Source organism: Podarcis raffonei, chromosome 2 (genome assembly GCF_027172205.1).
Source record: "Podarcis raffonei isolate rPodRaf1 chromosome 2, rPodRaf1.pri, whole genome shotgun sequence".
Taxonomy (NCBI): domain Eukaryota; kingdom Metazoa; phylum Chordata; class Lepidosauria; order Squamata; family Lacertidae; genus Podarcis; species Podarcis raffonei.
In genome coordinates this window covers 43,865,848-43,885,277 of record NC_070603.1, presented here as the reverse complement: position 1 = coordinate 43,885,277, position 19,430 = coordinate 43,865,848, and the positions used below count along the sequence as shown (strand labels likewise).

The 19,430-nt window shown below is 45.7% G+C and overlaps 2 protein-coding genes across 2 annotated transcripts in view; one reads left to right on the top strand and one right to left on the bottom strand.

Annotated features, from left to right (window-relative positions):
• ADGRE5 (adhesion G protein-coupled receptor E5) overlaps window positions 1-5,771 on the top strand; it is a 46,612-nt gene extending 40,841 nt beyond the window's left edge. Inside the window, exons 13-19 of the mRNA XM_053376322.1 lie at window positions 558-749; window positions 1,570-1,790; window positions 2,780-2,846; window positions 3,430-3,521; window positions 3,833-4,001; window positions 4,308-4,415; window positions 5,173-5,771. Coding sequence (XP_053232297.1) covers window positions 558-749; window positions 1,570-1,790; window positions 2,780-2,846; window positions 3,430-3,521; window positions 3,833-4,001; window positions 4,308-4,415; window positions 5,173-5,205 — 882 coding nt within the window. The 3' untranslated portion in view covers window positions 5,206-5,771. The remainder of the gene's footprint in view (window positions 1-557; window positions 750-1,569; window positions 1,791-2,779; window positions 2,847-3,429; window positions 3,522-3,832; window positions 4,002-4,307; window positions 4,416-5,172) is intronic.
• Window positions 5,772-8,039: 2,268 nt separating this feature from the next.
• Window positions 8,040-19,411, bottom strand: DDX39A (DExD-box helicase 39A). The gene is made up of 11 exons (XM_053376321.1): window positions 19,299-19,411; window positions 15,622-15,832; window positions 14,856-14,983; window positions 14,367-14,459; window positions 12,646-12,829; window positions 12,117-12,235; window positions 10,522-10,653; window positions 10,322-10,431; window positions 9,944-10,088; window positions 9,462-9,609; window positions 8,040-8,334 (listed from the first exon to the last, which is right to left on the bottom strand). The coding sequence occupies exons 2-11, from the start codon at window positions 15,827-15,829 to the stop codon at window positions 8,318-8,320; spliced, it is 1,284 nt and encodes a 427-aa protein (XP_053232296.1). The 5' UTR covers window positions 15,830-15,832; window positions 19,299-19,411; the 3' UTR covers window positions 8,040-8,317.
• Between the last annotated feature and the right edge of the window lie 19 nt (window positions 19,412-19,430).

The window sequence follows — 19,430 nt, the reverse complement described above, 5'->3', positions numbered from 1 at the left end:
GAAGGCCGGGGAGTTCAAGATCAGCATGGCAACAGGAGGAGGAAGCAGAGATGCTAGCTGGGTACAGAGAGTAAGGACTGGGGGATGACCCAGAGGAGACACTCGTGCTCCTGGCTTTGGCTCAGCTCACTTGGCTGACTCACTTGGGAGCATGAAGCTAAGGAGGGAGTGTATGCAGTGACTAGAGGGGAAAGAGAGAGGCTGCAGGTACTCTGAAGCCAAAGAACTCACAACTGCTTGAGGCTAGATCAGAACCAAGACTAGGAGTTATGGTCCCTGGTGTTTTGTGGAGATGATGTAGGAGCCAAAGCAGGTTGTCCAAAGAGCAAGGAGAGGTTCAGTCTAGATAACAGGACTTCTGACCCTTCTTCCCATGAAAGTTTCCAGTGGCTTCAAAACATTGCCTCCTAGATACTAGGAACTGAGACTGCTCTTCAGCTTATTATTAGCAGTGTCTTTGGTGGGGAGGTCCTTTTTGGGTAATCAGCCGGTTATGCCAAATTTCCCCTAAGGCTTGGCTTGTACTGCATGGGCTCAATCTTTTGTCATTGTGGCAGGACTGGGGCCTGGATATCATCACCAAGATTGGGCTGGTTGTGTCTCTGATCTGCCTGTTCCTGTCCATCCTCACCTTCTTGTTCTGCCGTGCCATCCGAGGTATCCGCACCACCATCCACCTCCACCTTTGCCTGGCCCTCTTCGTTGGCTACGTCATATTCCTCATGGGTGCTGGGAACACTGGCAACCAGGTAACTGGCCAGGATGGCCTGCTAGCATGCACACAGGGAGCTATTTGACCAGAGCTATTCCAAGGGAAACAATTGGGGGTGGGGGTGAATGGGTAGCCCAGGGCCCTCTGATAGCACCTCTGTTGACAGGGGGAGCTCCTGGCTTCTTACTCAGGCTAGTGAGCATCCCTTGACTATAGCCCTTGCTGACAGCATTACAAAGACCCTGTGCTTGGGAGCAGGAAGCTAAGGAGACTAAGGAACTGATGGCCACAGCAGGTTGTAGGATGTGGCAATGATGCGGTGGGAACAGGAAGCACCTTGCAATTCCTGTTTTGTCATATTTCCATTTTTGCATCTCCCTCTGTGTGTGGGGGTCTCCCGATGTGGGACAGCTTTATGGGATATGGACACCATGTTGAAGGAGAAGCAAAGAATGTTTTTGCAGAAGGTGAAGAGGTGGGACAAAAGTGCAAGGCACTTGGCTCAACCTGTTCCCCTTGCATTGTCATCATGTCCAAAGCTGATGATAGAAACGAGCTGCATTGTGAAACCTCTATCAAAACGGCAGGGGCATTTGCCAGAAAGGCAGTTTGTGTCACAATGTCAAACTGCAGCTGCCGTATCACTTAGAGGCAAGGGAAGGATTGCTTGATACCGTGGTGTGGCAGTAGATCTCCAGTACGGACCATTTCAGTTTGCAAAGTACCAATTCAAGTTCTTCCCCAAACAAGTAGGCAGCTGGATTTTCCTCCCTTTGGATTTGGGGACCTTTTGCATTCCCCCCCCCAACAAGTAGCCCCTTTCACAACCTCCCCCTGGCTCTGTCTCCCCTCCCCAGACAACTTGTGCTGTAGTGGCTGGGCTGCTGCATTTCTTCTTCCTCTCGGTCTTCTGCTGGATGCTGCTGGAAGGCATGGAGCTCTACCTGATGGTCGTCAAGGTCTTCAATACTCACAGCCTCAGGCACTGGCACATCTTCCTTGTAGGATATGGAATCCCAGCCATCGTGGTGGGCATCTCAGCTGCTGTCAATAGCGAGGGCTATGGCAACCTAAGAAAGTAAGTCCTGGGGTTTTGGTGTGCACCCATGTGAACTAGAGAGTAATTGTCCAGTAGAACTCAGGATACCAGATCCAGTGGGGACAGCTGGGTAGCATGTTAGTAGTGTGTAATAAAAATGTTTGATTTTATACTGAGGTAAGAGGGCTCAGCATGGACAAGCAAAGCACAGCTGCTGTTCTGGAGCACCAAGCCTCTGTATGTGCATCTGAAATATCAGGTTCTCAGCTTTGGAGTACTCGTTGATCCAGCTTGAGGCACAGGTTGCATGGAAGGCCTTTCTAGCAGCATATACTACTTTGCCAACAGCAACCCCTGCAGGGCAGGGAGTGTTTTTGCACCAGGTATTCCAGAGCCTGGTACAATTTCATTTAAAGTACTCAATGGGGCCGCCCTTGAAAATGGTCGGGAAAAGATAAGTAGCTCAAAATGTAGCAGCCAACATTTTGATTAGGGACAAGGTATGAGATCACACCTTGCCAGATTTGAGAAATGTATGTACATTGCTTATTGGTTTACTTCCAAGCTCAACTCAAGATGCTGGTTTTGACATTTAAAGCCCTTCATAGTTTGGGACCTGTAAACCTTAAGGACAACCTTCTCCCACATCAAACTGACTGTGTTAAAAATTCCATGAAGGACGTTCTCAGTGTACACTAGCAATAGGTGGCAACAAAGCAGAGGAGCTTCTCATCTGTAGCACTCCAGAAATACGGGGCAGCAACCATATTTCGATCATGTCATGCATTTTAATTGCTTGTATTTTAAAAAGTACTGGGAAGTTATATTTCCTACAGCTGTGTTTTAAAATACATTGTAAATTGCCATGGGATAAATAATTGTGAAGGGTAGTATACAAATAACTGAAATAAATAAATGATTAGCAGTGAGATCACATGTGAAGGAAAGTGCTTTTCTAAGGGGACAGGGGAAACAGAAGGTAAGACAGTTTGATCCCAAACAATTCACCCTCTGCCTTTCCCCCACAGCTGCTGGCTTAAAATGGATAAAGGGTTCCTTTGGAGCTTCCTGGCCCCTGTTGCCCTCATCGTCATGGTAAGCTTAATGCATCCCAGGAATAGCCATTTAGTCTTTTTTTTTCTTGATGACAATCTTTATCCTTTCCTTGCATGTATTAGCACACTTCTATCCAATCCAATCCTTACAAAGGCATCAGTGAGTGGTGGTTGGTTTTTTTATTCAACTTTGGATGCAATTCTCTACCTACTGCTTTGAATCCATTTCTCAGCTGTCTGCAGTTCACTTTCCCCACACAGGCAACCAGAACTGCCTTGATTCTCAGCTCCATCCACTTTCCAAAGGCATGGCTTCCAGAGATTGGGGGTGGGGAAAGAGAGGTGATTTTATGTATATCAGGGAACATTTTTTTCCGGCCAAGCTGTGTTTTGTGACAAATGGTACCCACCAAAGTAACTAAACCCCATTTCAATCATCCAGGCAACCCAACCATTTGATCCATGAGTTTTGGCTTACACAGATATGTAGGGGTAAATTGTGTACATTGTGTGTGAGAAAACTGGCAGGTGGAAAAACTCGTGTGTGTGCAGCAGATGCAGCCCAAAGACCAGCTCTTATCTCTGCATCTTGTTAACTTCCATCTCCCATCTTTTCCGCACAGCTGAATGCCGTTGTCTTTGTGGTTACCGTCTGGAAGCTCTCTCAGAAGTTTGCCGATATCAATCCCGATATGAGTAAACTGAAAAAGCAGAGGTAAGCAGCCACAGAGTCCCCCTGGAGTCTAAGATGTCAGGCAATAACTAGCAAAGGACAATAACAGCCCTTCCATGTAGCAGTAGGATTATGCTAAACAGTTTACTGGGCTGATTGGGGGAAAGTGATGTGTTATATTTTTCAAAACTACACTAATTCTACCTTGGCTGTGAACAAGTGAAACACATGCTTTTATTCTAGGACTGTCTCAAGTTGCAGGCCCACTCTAGCTCCTCTGCCGAGGCTAATCCTGACTGTATCCTCCACAAGCCAGCACATAAATTGTGTTCCTTTTCTTCTCATCCCTGCAGGGTACTCACAATCACAGCCATTGCCCAGCTCTGTATTCTGGGTACTACCTGGGTCTTTGGCCTGTTTCAATTCAGCAATCAAACCCTCGTCATGTCTTATATCTTCACTATCCTCAACAGCCTGCAAGGACTTTTTATCTTCCTCCTGCATTGTCTGCTCAAGAAACAGGTACCTGCAGTAGGAGAAAGGCAAATGGGTGGGAAGCCATCTCCAGTACTGCAGTGCTGTACACAGTTACCTGAGAGTAAGCCCCATTAAACACAGGAGGACTTACTTATGGAAAAATGCACATGGGACTGGCACTGCAAATTTGACAAAGGGGTGGTATGGGCAGGTTGGGGCTGGGACATGAAACCCCAAAGGCAAATGGCTTATGTTTGTCTGGCTGTAGAAGGGGTACCGTACAAACATTGAACACCATGAAGACAATTAACAACATGAGCCTGTCAGCTGCAATTTTACTTTTGTGTCTAGGTGCGTGATGATTACTACCGCTGGTTCTGCAAGGACAAACATGGCAAGCCCCACAGCAGTGACAAGTATTCCAACTTCAGCTCCACAGTGGGTTCCAACACATTACAGGTAAGCGAACACAGCAGGTGCTGTGGCATAACCCCCCCTCTCCACAGATCATCACTCTTCCCGTCAAGCTTGCAGTTGCCCTGCAACAACAACATGGCTCTCAGCCTGGCGCTTGCAATTCTTCTAAAAACTACCCCCCATTTTCTCCACTGTTCTTCATTAATACTGCAGCTTTCCTGAAACAGCAATAGTTTTCTTTTGGACTTTACAGCTAAGCTCCACTTAGGGGGAGACAACCAATTCCATTAGAATCATAGAAGTGAAGAGTTGGAAGGAACCCTGGGGGTCATCTATTCCAACTTCCTGCAATGCAGAAATCCTAAATGACAGCTTAAAAACCTCCCAGGAAGGAGAGTCCACCACCTTTCATGGGAGTCTGTTCCACTGCAAGGAAGGATTTATGAGCAAACAAGCAGAAACAGTTGGCTGCATGTTATAAAGCAGCACTTTCCAAACCGTATGTCGCAACACACTAGTGTGTTGGTTGCAGTATGTAGGTGTGTCATGCAAACGCTCCCCATGCTTCTCCCGGGGCTGCAAAGGGGTTCGTTTAACTTCGTTTTTCTAGTAAAACTGAATTGCTGTGTAAAAATGATGCGTGTGTAAAAAGTGTGTCACCAAGATGAAAAGTTTGGCAAGCTCTGTTATAAACGATTAATGAAACAGAAGATGGGAAGATACATGGGCTATGCATACGATGCTGACAGTGATAAAGTGCTATTAAGACTCCTACCATTGCATCCTTTCTCTCTTACAGGCACCCAGTACTTTGAAAGAATCTGGAATTTAGCAACCAAACTTTGCAGAAGCAAGCTTCAAGAGTGCTGTTTGGAACATGAGAAACACATCTTGTTGTTCCAGTAATCTTTCTTCTGGAAGAGTCACCCACTAAGATACAGCAAGGACAATTGAACTGCCAGAAGGCTGTATAGGGACCCACTGAGCAAACTCAATAACTGGACCAATGCTATTAAGCTGATGTTGGCACAGCCTCTTCTGATCGGGCTCCTCCTTCCTCTACACCAAGACTCACCTCTCTCAAGAAGAGATGGAGCAAGTTAAAATGGTACTTTGCACACGTGACACTTTTAAAGAGGTCTTTGCAACAGACATTGGCTAACTCTAGTTCTAGAAAGTACACAGGCTGTGTACCTTGCTGTTCAATCATCATTCACCAGCTGTAGGTGTTCATCAAAAATCTGGTGAACTTTGCACATTCGGTCCAAAAAACTCATTGAAACAATATGGTGGGGTAAATACATCCTTTCCATCCACTCCTTGTTCTCTATGGAATGATCCAGACAGCCCTGATCACTGTGGTATTTTCCAGATCTCTTGTTGCTGGCTAGTTTGATAGCAGTCTTGATAGCAGTCCTTCCTATCAGTAGCTTGTCTTTTTCCACATACTCTAAGCAGCCGCCTCAAATAATGACTGCAACACAAACTGGTCCAACAACCATAGATAAAAGAAGAGCCTCAACGAGGAGGAACAAGGCTGTTACTCGCTTCTCTTGCCATCACTTAACCTACGAAGACTTAAGAAGAGCCTGCTGGAACAGGCCAGTGGCCCAACCAGATGCCTGTAATAAGCACTGTGAGCACAGCAGCATTCAGAGGCAAGTTAGACCCATTTGTGCAAGGAATAGCAAAAACTGAAGCCTAGTATCACTGAGATGATACAAGTCAGCACATACTTCAGTCATGTGAGCTGTCACCTGCAGCCTGAAGAAGATATATAGAGCACCAACATAACATGAAAGAGGAGGATGTGAGGGCAATGTCTAAAATCTGCCCCCTCCCAAAGGCATCTAGTTTTCTTCATCCAATAATTTATTTATTTATAATAGGAGAAATGTTCAAGCAGTCTCCAGCTATAGCTTAGACACATTTTCTACAGGATTCAGATGCACAGAGTCAATTTAGGCAAGGAACAATAGTCAAAGTTGTGTTTGGGTTGCCCATAGTCTACTGTTCCCAGAATTCAGATTCAACAGAAGAAAGTATCCACGTCTCATGGTTACAAAAATGCAATAATGCTTCATCAGTTGATGATTTAGGCACATGAGCACATTGCTTTCCTCGTCACCACTTTCAGGGAAGCACATGTGCTCTTAAACTCAACACCTCACTTTTGTGTTTGGTACACTGGAATCCATACTAGAGTTGGAAAACATCAAATGACTCTTCAGGTTGCCATCATCAACAACAGAAAACTGAAGCATGCACAAGTAGCATCATGACAGGAACCCCACTGCTATAAAGGTCCTCATATGCTATTTCCTTCTAGTTCCATATTCCTCAGCTTAACAAGGAGATGCACATTTCCATGCTTTGTCCCCCCCCCCCTGCACTGCTATCCCCCAGGATTTCTGCGCAACGGCAGCAAAAAACAAGGGCACAGCAAGCAGTGTAATCTCAATCAGAAAACCCACCAGTCAAGTAGCAGAGAGGCTCTTGTACAAAGACTAAATGATAGCAGCACATATAAAGCAGCAGGAAGGAGAGAAAGCAGACAGTTTTCTGGAAGCCGTTACTGAAGTTAATGGAGACCCATATTGGCAGTTCACATCAAACACTGGAGCTTTACAGAGCTTCCTGTTTAGACTAATTTATTTAGGGCTGTTTCCAATTTTGCCAGATTCCTACTGTTCTTGCCAAAGAGACTGGCTATGTATACTGCAATTCCAGATGCTCTTTACTCCTAACGTGTGTGGATAGCCAACGCACATTAGCGTTAACAAATCTTTATTTTATTTAGTTTTAAATCCTAGTTGAGAAAGAAATGGTGTTGCACAGCAAGCTTTGCATGCACCTGAACACCAGGTTTTGCAGTATTCAAATCAGTGCAATGGATTCAAAATGTAGCGACGTTTCTAATGCTGTGTAACTGTTTCAGAACTTACTCTACTATGAAATATATTCACTAAGGATGTCCTTAGGTAAACTTACATGCAGTTTATCCAAGCATCTTTGCACAAATAAGCTTATGCTCCTCTAACTACCCACCCCGTTATTTGAAGCAACTGTCTCTCAACCACTATTTTTTCCTAACATGTACATTTAATTAAAATATATTTTGGAATTCTGAGTTATACCATCTTTCTAAGCAAGTAACTTTTGGGGCAGGGGGGGAGGGAGAAGAGTAATGTGCAATGCGAAGGAAATGGGTAACTACTTTAACACACCAGTTCAAACATCCTACACTTCATAGGAAAGCAAGAGGAAATAAAAAGCCAGGACAGCTGACACTATCTGATTATATAGAAGAACAAATATCTCATACAAGGGTATGTAGAGCAAGGACATACATATCAATAGTGCCTGTCTTGTTTTCTCCAAAAGGAAGATCTGTTTTACCTTTCTGTTCTGTGAAACGGTTTGCAATGGAGACATGTCAAACAAGCACACTGCTCAAAGCCAGGACAAAGGTGAAAAGTGGTAGGTCTTGGTAAAGGAAGATGTAGGACATAGGAGACTAGCAGGCAGCAGAAGAGTATCTACGGCAAGTTTAAGAAAATGCACAATCCTGATACACAGAAAGTGGGAGACGTAGCAAGGATGGAAGGCACCAAGAATGCAAATACCCACAACCTGGCTTACTGTGCCTCAAGAACAGCCAGAAAATGACATTTGAAAAATTCATTTATTACGAAACTTAGCCACAGGGGTTTACTATTCAAAAAATATAAAAGTCTAATTAAAAAAAAGCCCCCAGGCTACAGCAGAGGCAAAATACCACCTGGGCAATTTGTAGGACATTCATTTAACATCAAACACCTCTATACGTTTAACAGTGTGGTTTTTTTTTAAAAAAATAACATTCATCTCACTTCACCAGAAGATAGAGGTATTGTGTTCCATCAGGTTCCATTCTGGACCAGGTGGGAAGGATCCACAAACAGCTACCGACTCTGTTCAACTGCAGGAGACAAGAGAGTCAGTCAATACTCCTCCCTAGCAAAGCCAAGGCAAAAAACTTACAAGCTACCCCTGCTATGGAGAGGCATTTTGCTATATCCATCACCAGTTCTACAAAGGTGGAGTGGGTATCTCCACCACAACCAAACATGTCCCTCCCCAGTCCCCTGCATTTCAATGGGGCTTGAAAAAGCCTGCTGGCTCCCAAAGGCAGCTTTTTTCAATCCATAAACTTGCAAGGAACAATGAGAGGATCTTGTGGGGCAAATGGGGGTGCCCCACAACTGAATCCGGCCCACATGCTCCTCAATCCTGTACTAGGGTTAAAGTTATTCAGGTAGCCTAATGGTAATTCAGAGTTGTCATCCCAAACACTTCCGCAGGCACTGCTCCCAGCATAGTGCCCTGCTTCCAAGAACCACTGCTGCAACATGTACCAAGAACTTCACATTCCACTTCCTCACCCCAGCAGCCTCTCATTGGCACTGTAACAGTTACCTCTGTCCCAACAGCTGCAACACATCTGCCAGAGCAGGGTTTTTTTCCTATCATGTGCCACTGACTCATGGGGCGAGGAGGAAAGATAGAGAATCAATTGGGGGGCAACTGAACCACAACTTCAAAGGTCTTGCCCCCGCCTCTCTGTTCCCTTTCAAACATTTGGGGGAGGAAAGACACAGAAATCTAGTGCTTATTAGAAGCCTCCCACTTTGAAGGTAACAACTGATCAGATGAAACTAAGCAGCAAGCCAGAGTCAGTCTAGAAGTGTCCCCAAATCCATGCTCTACAACACAAACAGGGCACAAAAATGGGAACAACTTCCACAAGTGCAATAGAACGTCTCTCTTCCCCACACTCCTGATAGCCTGATATGCTCTGGACTTGCCCACAACCCTCTGGAGCCAATTTGTGGGGGCAGAGAAGTGAAATTCCATTGCACTTTAAGACCCAGCAACATATACTATCGGTACAGACGAGGATCCACTCAATGGACCACTTTGTCTTCCTTCAGGTTCCCAGAAATAGTGTACAATGGCTACCCTGATTCTCCCCCACACTTGGGCAGGGTAGACAAAGAACATGCCATCAGGAAGAAAAGCCTGTCCAAGTTAATTTCTAGTACATACTATATGTGGAGATGTCTATCTCTTCAGGGAGCTCAGCAACGTTGACCTCAAAACGATCCTGCACTTCATTGAGGATTTTGGCATCACCTTCATCTGACACAAAAGTAATAGCCAAGCCTTTTGTGCCAAAGCGCCCAGCTCGGGCCACCTGCAAAGAGAGGTTTATTTCAAGGACACACAGGAAAAACATCCTTATAATCTCACCCCAGAGGTACTATCTCCGCCCTGCACTCTGTGACAAGCTCAGAATGCAGGCTGATGCTCTTTTCCTCCACCCTGGAAACTATGTAGCCTGATTGCGGAAACATTTGCAACTAAACTACCAAAGTTAATTTATCAGAAGGGATTTGACTAGGAACTAGCCAGGACCTGCAACAGTTAGCAGCTCCCTGCCACAAGCATGAATGGCAAGGTATTAGAATACCTTCCAAAGAAACAAATCTGACTGTGCAGTTCATTCCCCATCCTATAACCAGACTCACTCTGTGCAGGTAGGTATCTGAGTCCTCAGGCATGTCATAGTTGAAGACTATGTTGACACGCTCTATGTCCATCCCACGGCCAAACAAATTAGTGGCTACCAGAATCCGACGTTGGAAGTCCTTGAACTGCTGGTACCTAGACAGTCTACAAAGAACAAAAGAGACGTGGCTGACCTCCCCTGAACACATACAGGAGCTGTATGCAGCGCATAGCCCATTATCTGTAGTGCATTAACTTTCTAGATCCCCTCTTCCCCTTAACACACACAACTGATGTCAACAAGCCACATTCCATGATAAAAAAGTGAACTCAGAATTCATGTTCTGCACTATATTTGCTGCTGCACTCTCCTGACACAGCCATCTCACTGTACTCACCTCTCCTCCTGAGACATGCCTCTGTGAATAGCAATGGCTGGGAAGTTCTGCTCAACCAAGAGCTGAGCTAATGCCATGCAGCGCTGAACCGACTTCACAAATATCACAACCTGCAAGGGGTGGGAAGAGGGAAGGGGCTTTAACATGGAAGCTCCAGGGACTCCCAGGAGCCCTGCTTGTCAACCCTCGCTAACACAGACCTGGTTGAACTCCAGCACATCCAAAAGGTCAAAGAGCTTGCGGTTTTTCTCAGTGTCCTTCAACTTCACGTAGTATTGCTGCAAGCCATGCAGAGTCAGCTTGGTCTCATCATCTACAAAGACCTCCATGGGCTGCGAACGGAGAAGAAAGCCAATGTGACCTTTTACCGGCAAAGACAGCAAAATCCTCTAAACATATCTAGACAAGTTTTTAAACACCACTTTTCATGTTTAATTGATAGATGTAGAAAATATCAAATTCCCACAGCGATAGGCATTACTTTGATCACTACAGGGAATGTTGGATGCTGAGAGCAGAAATAGAACTATTTCATCTGTAGAACTGCAGATGAATTCTCTACATGCTCAAAAGCTCCCTCTTCTGCCAAGCACTGAAGGGAGAATTCCCACTACTGTTAATTATCTACAAAATTGGTTTAAGTGCCTGGAAGGAGAGAAAGCTGACTTGGTAGGCATTTATCATGCATTTCATCAAGGTCCCGAGGTAAACATTCTCTAATCTACTGGGGAAACAATGAAGACAAACATTCAAAACTAGTAGGTCAACTAGATGAGATGCCCCAGTGCAGCTCTCCTTTACAACCAAAAGCATGTAATGATAGCTCTCAGCAGCTGTTGGCATCTGCACAGCTTCAGACGGAATTTAACAGTGGTAATGAGAGACTGATGGTCACTTTCCACCCTGAGCTATATACCTGAATGTGCCTAGCTTTCTGTCTTCTCTGGCTGCCATGGTACACTACTCCAAGCAGTGGGGGAATCAAAGGGAGCATGGAGTGACATTCACTTGTGTAATGAGACTATCCCCTCCCTCCTCTTTCCATATGCACCCTACGCCTGTTCCATGGGTTTTCCCAACCATCTAGAGCAAGACAATTCAGCTCTAAGGGAACTTCATTTTTTAAACTTTATATGTCAGAAAGTATCAGCCTCATTAAGCAGTGTCTGCATTTCCAATACTATTGATATGCATTCTACCAGGACTTGCAAAAAGGGAGAAAAATGCCACCGTGGTCCTATTGAGAGATGAAATAGAAAACAATGTGTGTTTGGGTTTTCTAACAGCCACGCTAAGAAAGCATAGGGAACACAAGGAAGTGGAATAGGGCTATAATTACTAACTAAGAATATGATATAATGAGCTGCAAACAAGCCAATGCCTCCATGGGCATAGCTGCCCCCCAAAATCAAAACAAATTAATACAAATTTTAGGTTCGGCCCCTATTCCACCCTCCAAAATCCTGGCTACACCCATGACTGCCTCATACTACCAAGCCTTCCTTCAACATAAGGGGTCCCTTTTGAAACAATGCAGTAGGGCAAAACTGCCTCAAAGGGGCCTCTTTAGCCTAGTGTGGAAGGCCCTTCCCTGGATCTCCTACACTAGTGCAACCATCTAGGACAGTTTCTTAAACTTGGGTCTCCAGCTGGTTTTGGACTACAACTCCCATCATCCCTGACCACTGGTCCTGGTAGCTAGGGATAATGGGGTTTGTAGCCCAAAAGCAGCTGGAAACCAAAGTTTGGGAAACTAATCTAAGGGGAGGATGAAATCAAAGGTTTTAGGGCTTACATCCTGCATGAACTTTCTGCAGACAGGCCGGATCTCCTTGCTCAAGGTGGCACTAAACATCATGCATTGCTTCTCATGGGGTGTCAGTCGAAATATCTCCTGCACATCACGACGCATATCTGAAAGAACAGTAGGAAGAACCAGGTTGCTGTAATTCACCAAATACTGGCTTCTGAAAAGGACATACCAGTCCGAGTTCCACCACCTTCCCCCACTCTTGGTATCCAACATGTCTCTGCTCTACCATGTAATCTGAACAGGAACAGAACTTCAGGCTGCAGAAACCATCCCTCGCTTCCCCATGTTCTTGAAAGAGATGGCTAACTTCCTGACATGCCTCAGGGCAGATTTTTTAAGAAACAGTGCCCTTCCTCTAGGCTGGCTGCTCCTCAGTTCCTTGACTTGGAACTCAAGCACCAGACTTTCTCCCAAGGACGGCAACTCCCATACCCAAATGGATGAATAATCCCAGACCATGAAAACGCAATACATTGTGTCTTTATTATGCCAGCCCCCTCTTGTCTCTTACCCAACTGCTCCAGCATCTTGTCACACTCATCCAAAACAAAATGCTTGACATTGCGCAAGTTGAGGGTCTTGTTGCGCACCAGTGCTAAAATGCGGCCCGGGGTCCCCACCACAATATGTGGGCAGTTTTTCTTCAGCACCTCTTCATCCTTTTTGATGGAAAGCCCCCCAAAGAAGACTGACACCTGCAGTACAAACAGAAACTACTGTCAGCCACATGGAAAAACCCAAACACCTAACCTTCAGAACTTCAATAACTCCCCACCAATTTACTTACGTCAGGGACAGTCAACATGGTACACTCTAAATGCTGCTGGCCTACAACTCCCATTATCCCTGACCACTAGGCCATGCTGGCTGGGGTCGATAATGAGTTGGTCCACCAACATCTGGAGGGCACCACACCTAACTTGTGCAATAAAGTACTTGGAAGTGAGAGTACAATTAACTATGAGTGCGACATATCTATGCTGCTTCTCACCTCTAATCACAGAATCATAGAGTTAGAAAGGACCATGAGGATTGTCTACTCCAACCCACTGCAATGCAGGAATCTTTCACCCAATGTGGAGTTTGAACCCGTGACCCTGAGATTAAGAGTCTCATGTGCTACCGACTCTCCACCATAATATAACACATCAGATCAACTATTGTTCCAAACCCAAGAAACAAGGCTTTCAGTCCCCATGAAGCAATCAGGTGGTGCAGGGAAGCAGGCAGGCTCTTTCAGAATATAGGGACATAGTAAACTACCTTATACCAAGTCAGACTATTGGCCTACCTAGTTCAGTATTGCCTACACTGCTGGCAACAGCTCTGAGGGTCTTGATGGTCTTAACTGGAGAAGCCAGGAAATGAGCCCAGTGCCTTTCGTATGAAAAGTGTGTGCTCTACCAATGAGCTACAAGCGCTTCCCAAACTGGGTCTTAAACTGACAACATTAGCAAAAGCCCGGGTTCCAACAGAGCTTCCCACCCATGAGCTTTCGTTCTTGCTGAAGGTAGGCTTGAGTTTTAGATGCAGAAACTGTCAGTTTCCATTTCTTAGTACAGGAAGTATTGATTTGATGTGTAGAGATCTTTCCTGCTCTACTTAATTCAAGAGGGTTCTGGAAAGTTTTCTTTCTATGTGAAAGAAACAGGCAGCAGGTTCTTGCTTGGGTTATTCCTTCAGAGAAGCTGAGTACAGTTGGTTTAAACTGGTTCTGTTATCCTTCTGTCAAGGTCATGCTGACTATAATAGGGAGGCCAGGTGGAGCCTGGGTTCTTTCTTACTTTCTCTTTCTGTCTCTTTGTTCTGATGTGGTGTGGTGTTCTGTATGCTTTGGTGTTAAGGTTTAGTCTTATTATAAGTAATTGTAAGTTTTATTGTAAGTGCTGCAACTGGGTTTTTTTACGGACTGTGCCAATCCTGATAGTATTGGATTTGTAACCATTGTGCTCATTTGCCATCAGTAGCAGTAAAATCTCTGCTGGATGAAGTACAATTGCCTCTGGTTTATTTTTTCCCCCTTCACACGCAATGCGTCAGAAACATCTAAAACCATTCCCACAATAAGGTCACTTCCTCTCTCTTAACCCTCTCTACAGGCTCTTTCCTAAATAAGTGCACATACCATTTCCATAAGCAAAGATAGTCTTCCACCTTTTCCTGTCATACAGAAATAGCCTATATTCTGTATTGTATATATTTCAGACCTAACTGCAAAAGATTTTCCCTTACCTTGACAGTGGACATATACTTTGAGAAGCGCTCATATTCTTTGCTGATCTGGAAGGCCAGCTCCCGGGTGTGACACATCACCAGCACAGACACCTGCCAGAAAGAAACAGACAAATTTGTACAATAGCCCCACTGCTACCTGAAACACCACATAACACTATACAATGGTTTAGAGCTACGTCCTTGAGATGCAGTGAGGATGAGCAGAGCCGTGGGCTTGCACGCTCCTCCCTTCTTCACCACAATGAGGACTTGTTGGAAATTAGTTTCATTGTCAAAGACCACTGGCTTAAAAATTAAGAAAAAAACACTGCCTCATCCTGGCTTCACAGGAAAGTTGTGTGAAACCAAGGCTTTTCTCTGGCTCACAGCAGTTCATGCAGATGATAATAAAACATCATTTAGTGTTACATGTAAATACAGCCTATAGCTCCAAAACAGAGTTGCGCTGGACATAAGCACAGTACAGTACTATTCCCCATTACATACCTGCCCATCCAGTGGCTCAATCTGCTGCAGTGTAGCCAATACAAAGACAGCAGTCTTGCCCATGCCTGATTTGGCTTGGCATAGGACATCCATGCCCAGGATTGCCTGTGGAATGCACTCATGCTGCACTGAGAGAGCAAGAATAAGTAATAGTTTAGACAAGCCCTAGGAAAACAAAGGAAGCCAAAGCAAATGTACCCCCAGAGGACCTGATCCCACCTCTCTCCCAACCCTTTAAATCCAGAGATTCAACACCACACCCTTCCATGAGGTTAACTTTTCTGCACACATACTAGGGGAGAAAAAACTCTTCACATCCAATAGCAGCTGCTGCACAAGCACTGGGATTTTCCAGGTTCATCAGCCTGAATTACAAGTTAAAATGAAAGACATGGCTGTGGAATAGTCATCCTACAGAAGCGTCTTACTAGCACACCCTAAAATCCCTCCTTTCTCTTAAATGTTAGATCACATCCCATTCCATGCAGAGTCTAAACCCATTTCCCATGGCTAATAGTCTCTGCTCAGCTGAACTGACAATTATGAAGTCCCTCCATCCAAAGTGAACTCCATTTCCAATAAAGTAGGGCTCTAGAGAGCTATACTAGGCTCAACAAGGACATCCCATTCTAGCATAACCTTCCCACCCTGCTCCCTGCAGCCCCCAGCTCTCACCCTGCACCGCATGGCACCACTGGCAGTTGCTCCCCGGTGGGTGGGCTGGGCTGGCTGACGAGGGGGCCAGGGGCCTTGGCTCAGCTCCTACCTTCTGACGGGTGCTCAAAGCCGCAGTCCACAATGGCACGAAGGAGCTCTGGCTTCAGCAGGAAGTCTCGGAAGCCAGAACTGTGAATGGAGACATAGGAGCCCTTCACATCTTTTTTATTGGGGACAGGGGCAGCATCAGTCACTGCCTGAGGCTCTTCATCCTCCTCATAGTCCAGCAACTCATTCTCTACATCCTGTTCAGCCATGTCCTGTAGAAAAACCAAAAGAAGGAATAAAAGGCTTGAGGAAAGACCACTAAGCTCAGGAGTAAGAGCACCCAAAGAACAGGAAAAGTGAAATCTGGATGAGTTAGGAATTGCAACTGTAGCTGCATCAACTGAAGGATCATCAGCTCAAAGCACTCCATCCACACCCATTAGTTCCAACTAGCACTGTCAGCTAATGGTTGAAGCGGATTGTGCCATCTTTCCACAGTTCTCTGAGCAGCTTTTAAGGCTTTCTAACATTTGAATCACACATTGCTTTTTATAGCCAAGCATTATTTCCTAACTTAGAATAACAGCTGAGAGGGAGGCGGCAGCGAGGCTCCGTGTAGCGCGCCCTGCCCCAGCTCACTCCGCCCAATGGGTGGCTTGTCTTGCCCCCCAGGTGCAGGGCACGCACCACCCCAGGCACCTGAGTGGCCAGATATGCCGCTGGATCCATCAGCCTCTGAGGGGCAACCATCCTAATACGTCCCCTACTACTGCGGAGGGGGAAAGGTGCTGAAAGCCTAAAGGTGATATGCAAAATGGCCCAACAAAAGTGCAGTGTTTCTAGATAAGGTGTAGACTTTTTTCAAATCCCTTATCAAAAACTGATGCTGCCAGATTATTATTTTTAATTGAAAACCTGCCCTGCCTTTCAAAAATGGCCTTAAATTGGATTTAAACAATTATGTGCAACAGTTATTGTCAGAAACAGTACATTCGAATACCAATTACTGGTAATCCAAGTGGAAAGAGCACAGCTGCACTTCATATTCTGACTGCAGGCATCCCATTGGCCACTGTGAAAACAGAATGCTGGACTAGATGGGCCTCTGGCCGAATGCAGAAGGCTTTTCTTATGTTCTTAGGACAGCATATAAACAAATTTACCTTTTTCTAGAAAAAAGTTTATATACAAACAGGGGCCTGTCAATCTGTGTCTAAAGTTTATCGTACATCTATTAGAGGGTCTACCGCACAGAAACAACTAGAGCACATTATACTAAGCACTTGCAGGTAGTTCTTGTGAAAATCTGGTGATGTAAAAAGAGATAGACCAAATTGGCAAACAGCAGCCCCAGGACCATCACTGTCCAGTAACAAAGCCCTCCAGCCAAAGCAGAACCAATGTGATCTGAAGTCTTGCCATAGTCTGAATAGGACATACTGCACCTTATAAAAGCCTTAGAGCAAAGGACTGACTGCAACCTTTACTCCAATATTTTTATACCATGCAATACACCCTATTTTATTATTGCAGGTCTTCAAACAGTTTATGAAAAAACCTATGCCTGTCTTTTTGGTGTGGAGTGTTTGTGAATGATTAAGAAGCGTCAGTTATTAAGCAGTACCGAAGAGGCTTATTGCGTGGGCTTATTGCCCCAGCTCTATTATTTTCATTGCCATGATCCTACACAATCTCAAAAGGGAACTCTCCACCAGAGTAGAAATCATATATTGAACAGATGGAAAGCTCTTTAATCTGAGTAGGCTGAAAACAAGGAGTAAGGTTATCATAAATTCCATCATAGAGCTTCAGTATCCTGATGACACGGTAATGTGTGCGCACTCAGAGGATGACATCCAAACCATCCTAAATATCTTCGTAGTGGCCTATCATTCAACATCCAAAAAACCAAAGTGCTGCACCAACAACCACAAAACAACCCCTCTGCAATGCCACAAAACCAACTCAATGGTGAAAAGTCAGAAAGTGTCAATCACTTCTCCTATCTGGACAGTTACCTTTCCACAAGGGCCAACACTGATGCCAAAATCCAACATCGCATGAGCTCTGCGAGTGCAGCTTTCTCCCAATTAAAGTGCAGAGTGGTTGAGGACCAGGACATTTGCAAGGAAACCAAAATGCTTGTTTACAAAGCTATTGTACTACCAACCGCATTGTATGCTTGTGAAACATGGACCACTTATAAACGCCATCTCCTACTCCTCTAAATATTCCATCAACAGTGTCTCTGAAAATTTTTACATATTGCTTGGGAAGACAGGCAAACTAATGCCAGTGTACTGGAAGAAGCAAAGATCACCAGTGTCAAAGCAATGATCCTTCAACATCAACTTCGTTTGACTGGTCATGTTCAGACGCCTGATTATCATCTTCCAAAGCAACTACTCTATTCCCAACTCAAGAATGGAAAGTGTAATTCTGGTGGTCAACAAAAGAGATTTAAAGACTCTCTCAAAGCAAATCTTAAATGTAGTATAAGCACTGATAACTGTGAAACACTGGCTTGTGAGCGCTCCAATTGGAAAGCAGCCTTTACCAAAGGTGTAATGGACTGTGAAGAAGCATGAACTCAGGATGGAAGGGAGATATGTGCTAAGAGGAAGGCACGCTTGGCAAAACCAAACCATGATCAACTCCCGCCCAGAAACCTAGGTCCCCACTGTGGAAGGATGTGTGGATCCAGAATTGGCCTTCACATTCACTTACAGACTCACTGTTAACACCATGTTCATGGAAGACAACCTTACTCGCAGGGCCGGATTTAGGTTTGATGAGGCCCTAAGCTACTGAAGGTAATGGGGCCCTTTATATTTCCAACTGTCCTTTGTCAACAACCAATTGTCACTGGTTTTTGTGTTGAATATATGCTATAGGGTAATTTATGGGCCTAGTAGGTATCTAAATCCGTTTGCACATGCAGAATGTGGGCACCCTATATATAGAATGAGAAAACCAGTGATATTTGGGGAGCAGGCTAGCAGGAAGGGCCTATTATTTACATCATAGGAGCCTACACAACACAAAACACTGTTGTTGTATGTAGGTTTCATTTTATTTGTTTTTTATCTTATATTTTGGAGACGTACATCCGGGTTTTTTCCCCTTTAAATTTTATGGGGGCCCCCAAGAGAGTAGGGCCCTAACATATAGCTTGTTTAGCTTATACGTAAATCCGGCAGTTTACTCGGCAACGAGTGATCGCCAGAGGAGGAGGAAGAAGAGAGAGAGGCGGGACGTCGGAGTGGGCGAAAGAGAGGGCCTCCTTTTCAGGCGCAGGACCCCCAAGGGAGCCTAGGAAGCACAGCCAAGGCACTCCCGGGTAGGCCCGAGCGCTGCAGCCACGAGGCTGGCGCGGGCAGAGGGGAGGCGCCGCGACGGCGCCTTCAAGTTCCTCAAGCAGCCGAGGCGTCCCGGACTTCCGAGGCGCCGCCATGCAGGTCCTGCCCTCCCGAGCGCCCCGCCGGAGGCAAAGCGACGTATGTGAGGAGCAATTTCGCGCGTGGCCAAAACGGTCGTCTGAATGGCCGGCGAGGAAGGAACCAAGAGGCGACCCAAGCAGAGGCGCCTCCTCTCCACGACCGACCGGCGCCCGCCCACCCCACCCACCGCAAGAAGGTTTGAGGGACCAGGCGCCAGGGCGGGAGGCTCGCGCCGCCATGGGAAGCCTCCCTCGCCCGCTCCTCGCCGCCGCCGCCGCCCCACGCAGAGCCCCCTCACCTGCTCAGGTCCGAGTTGCCGAGTCGCTTCCCGCTTCGCCTTGTGCACACCGCGCTCCAATTCGGATAGGACTGCCCAGTACAGGAAGCACCTTCGATTCCTATTGGCCGCCGCCGCCGAGCGCGGACCCGC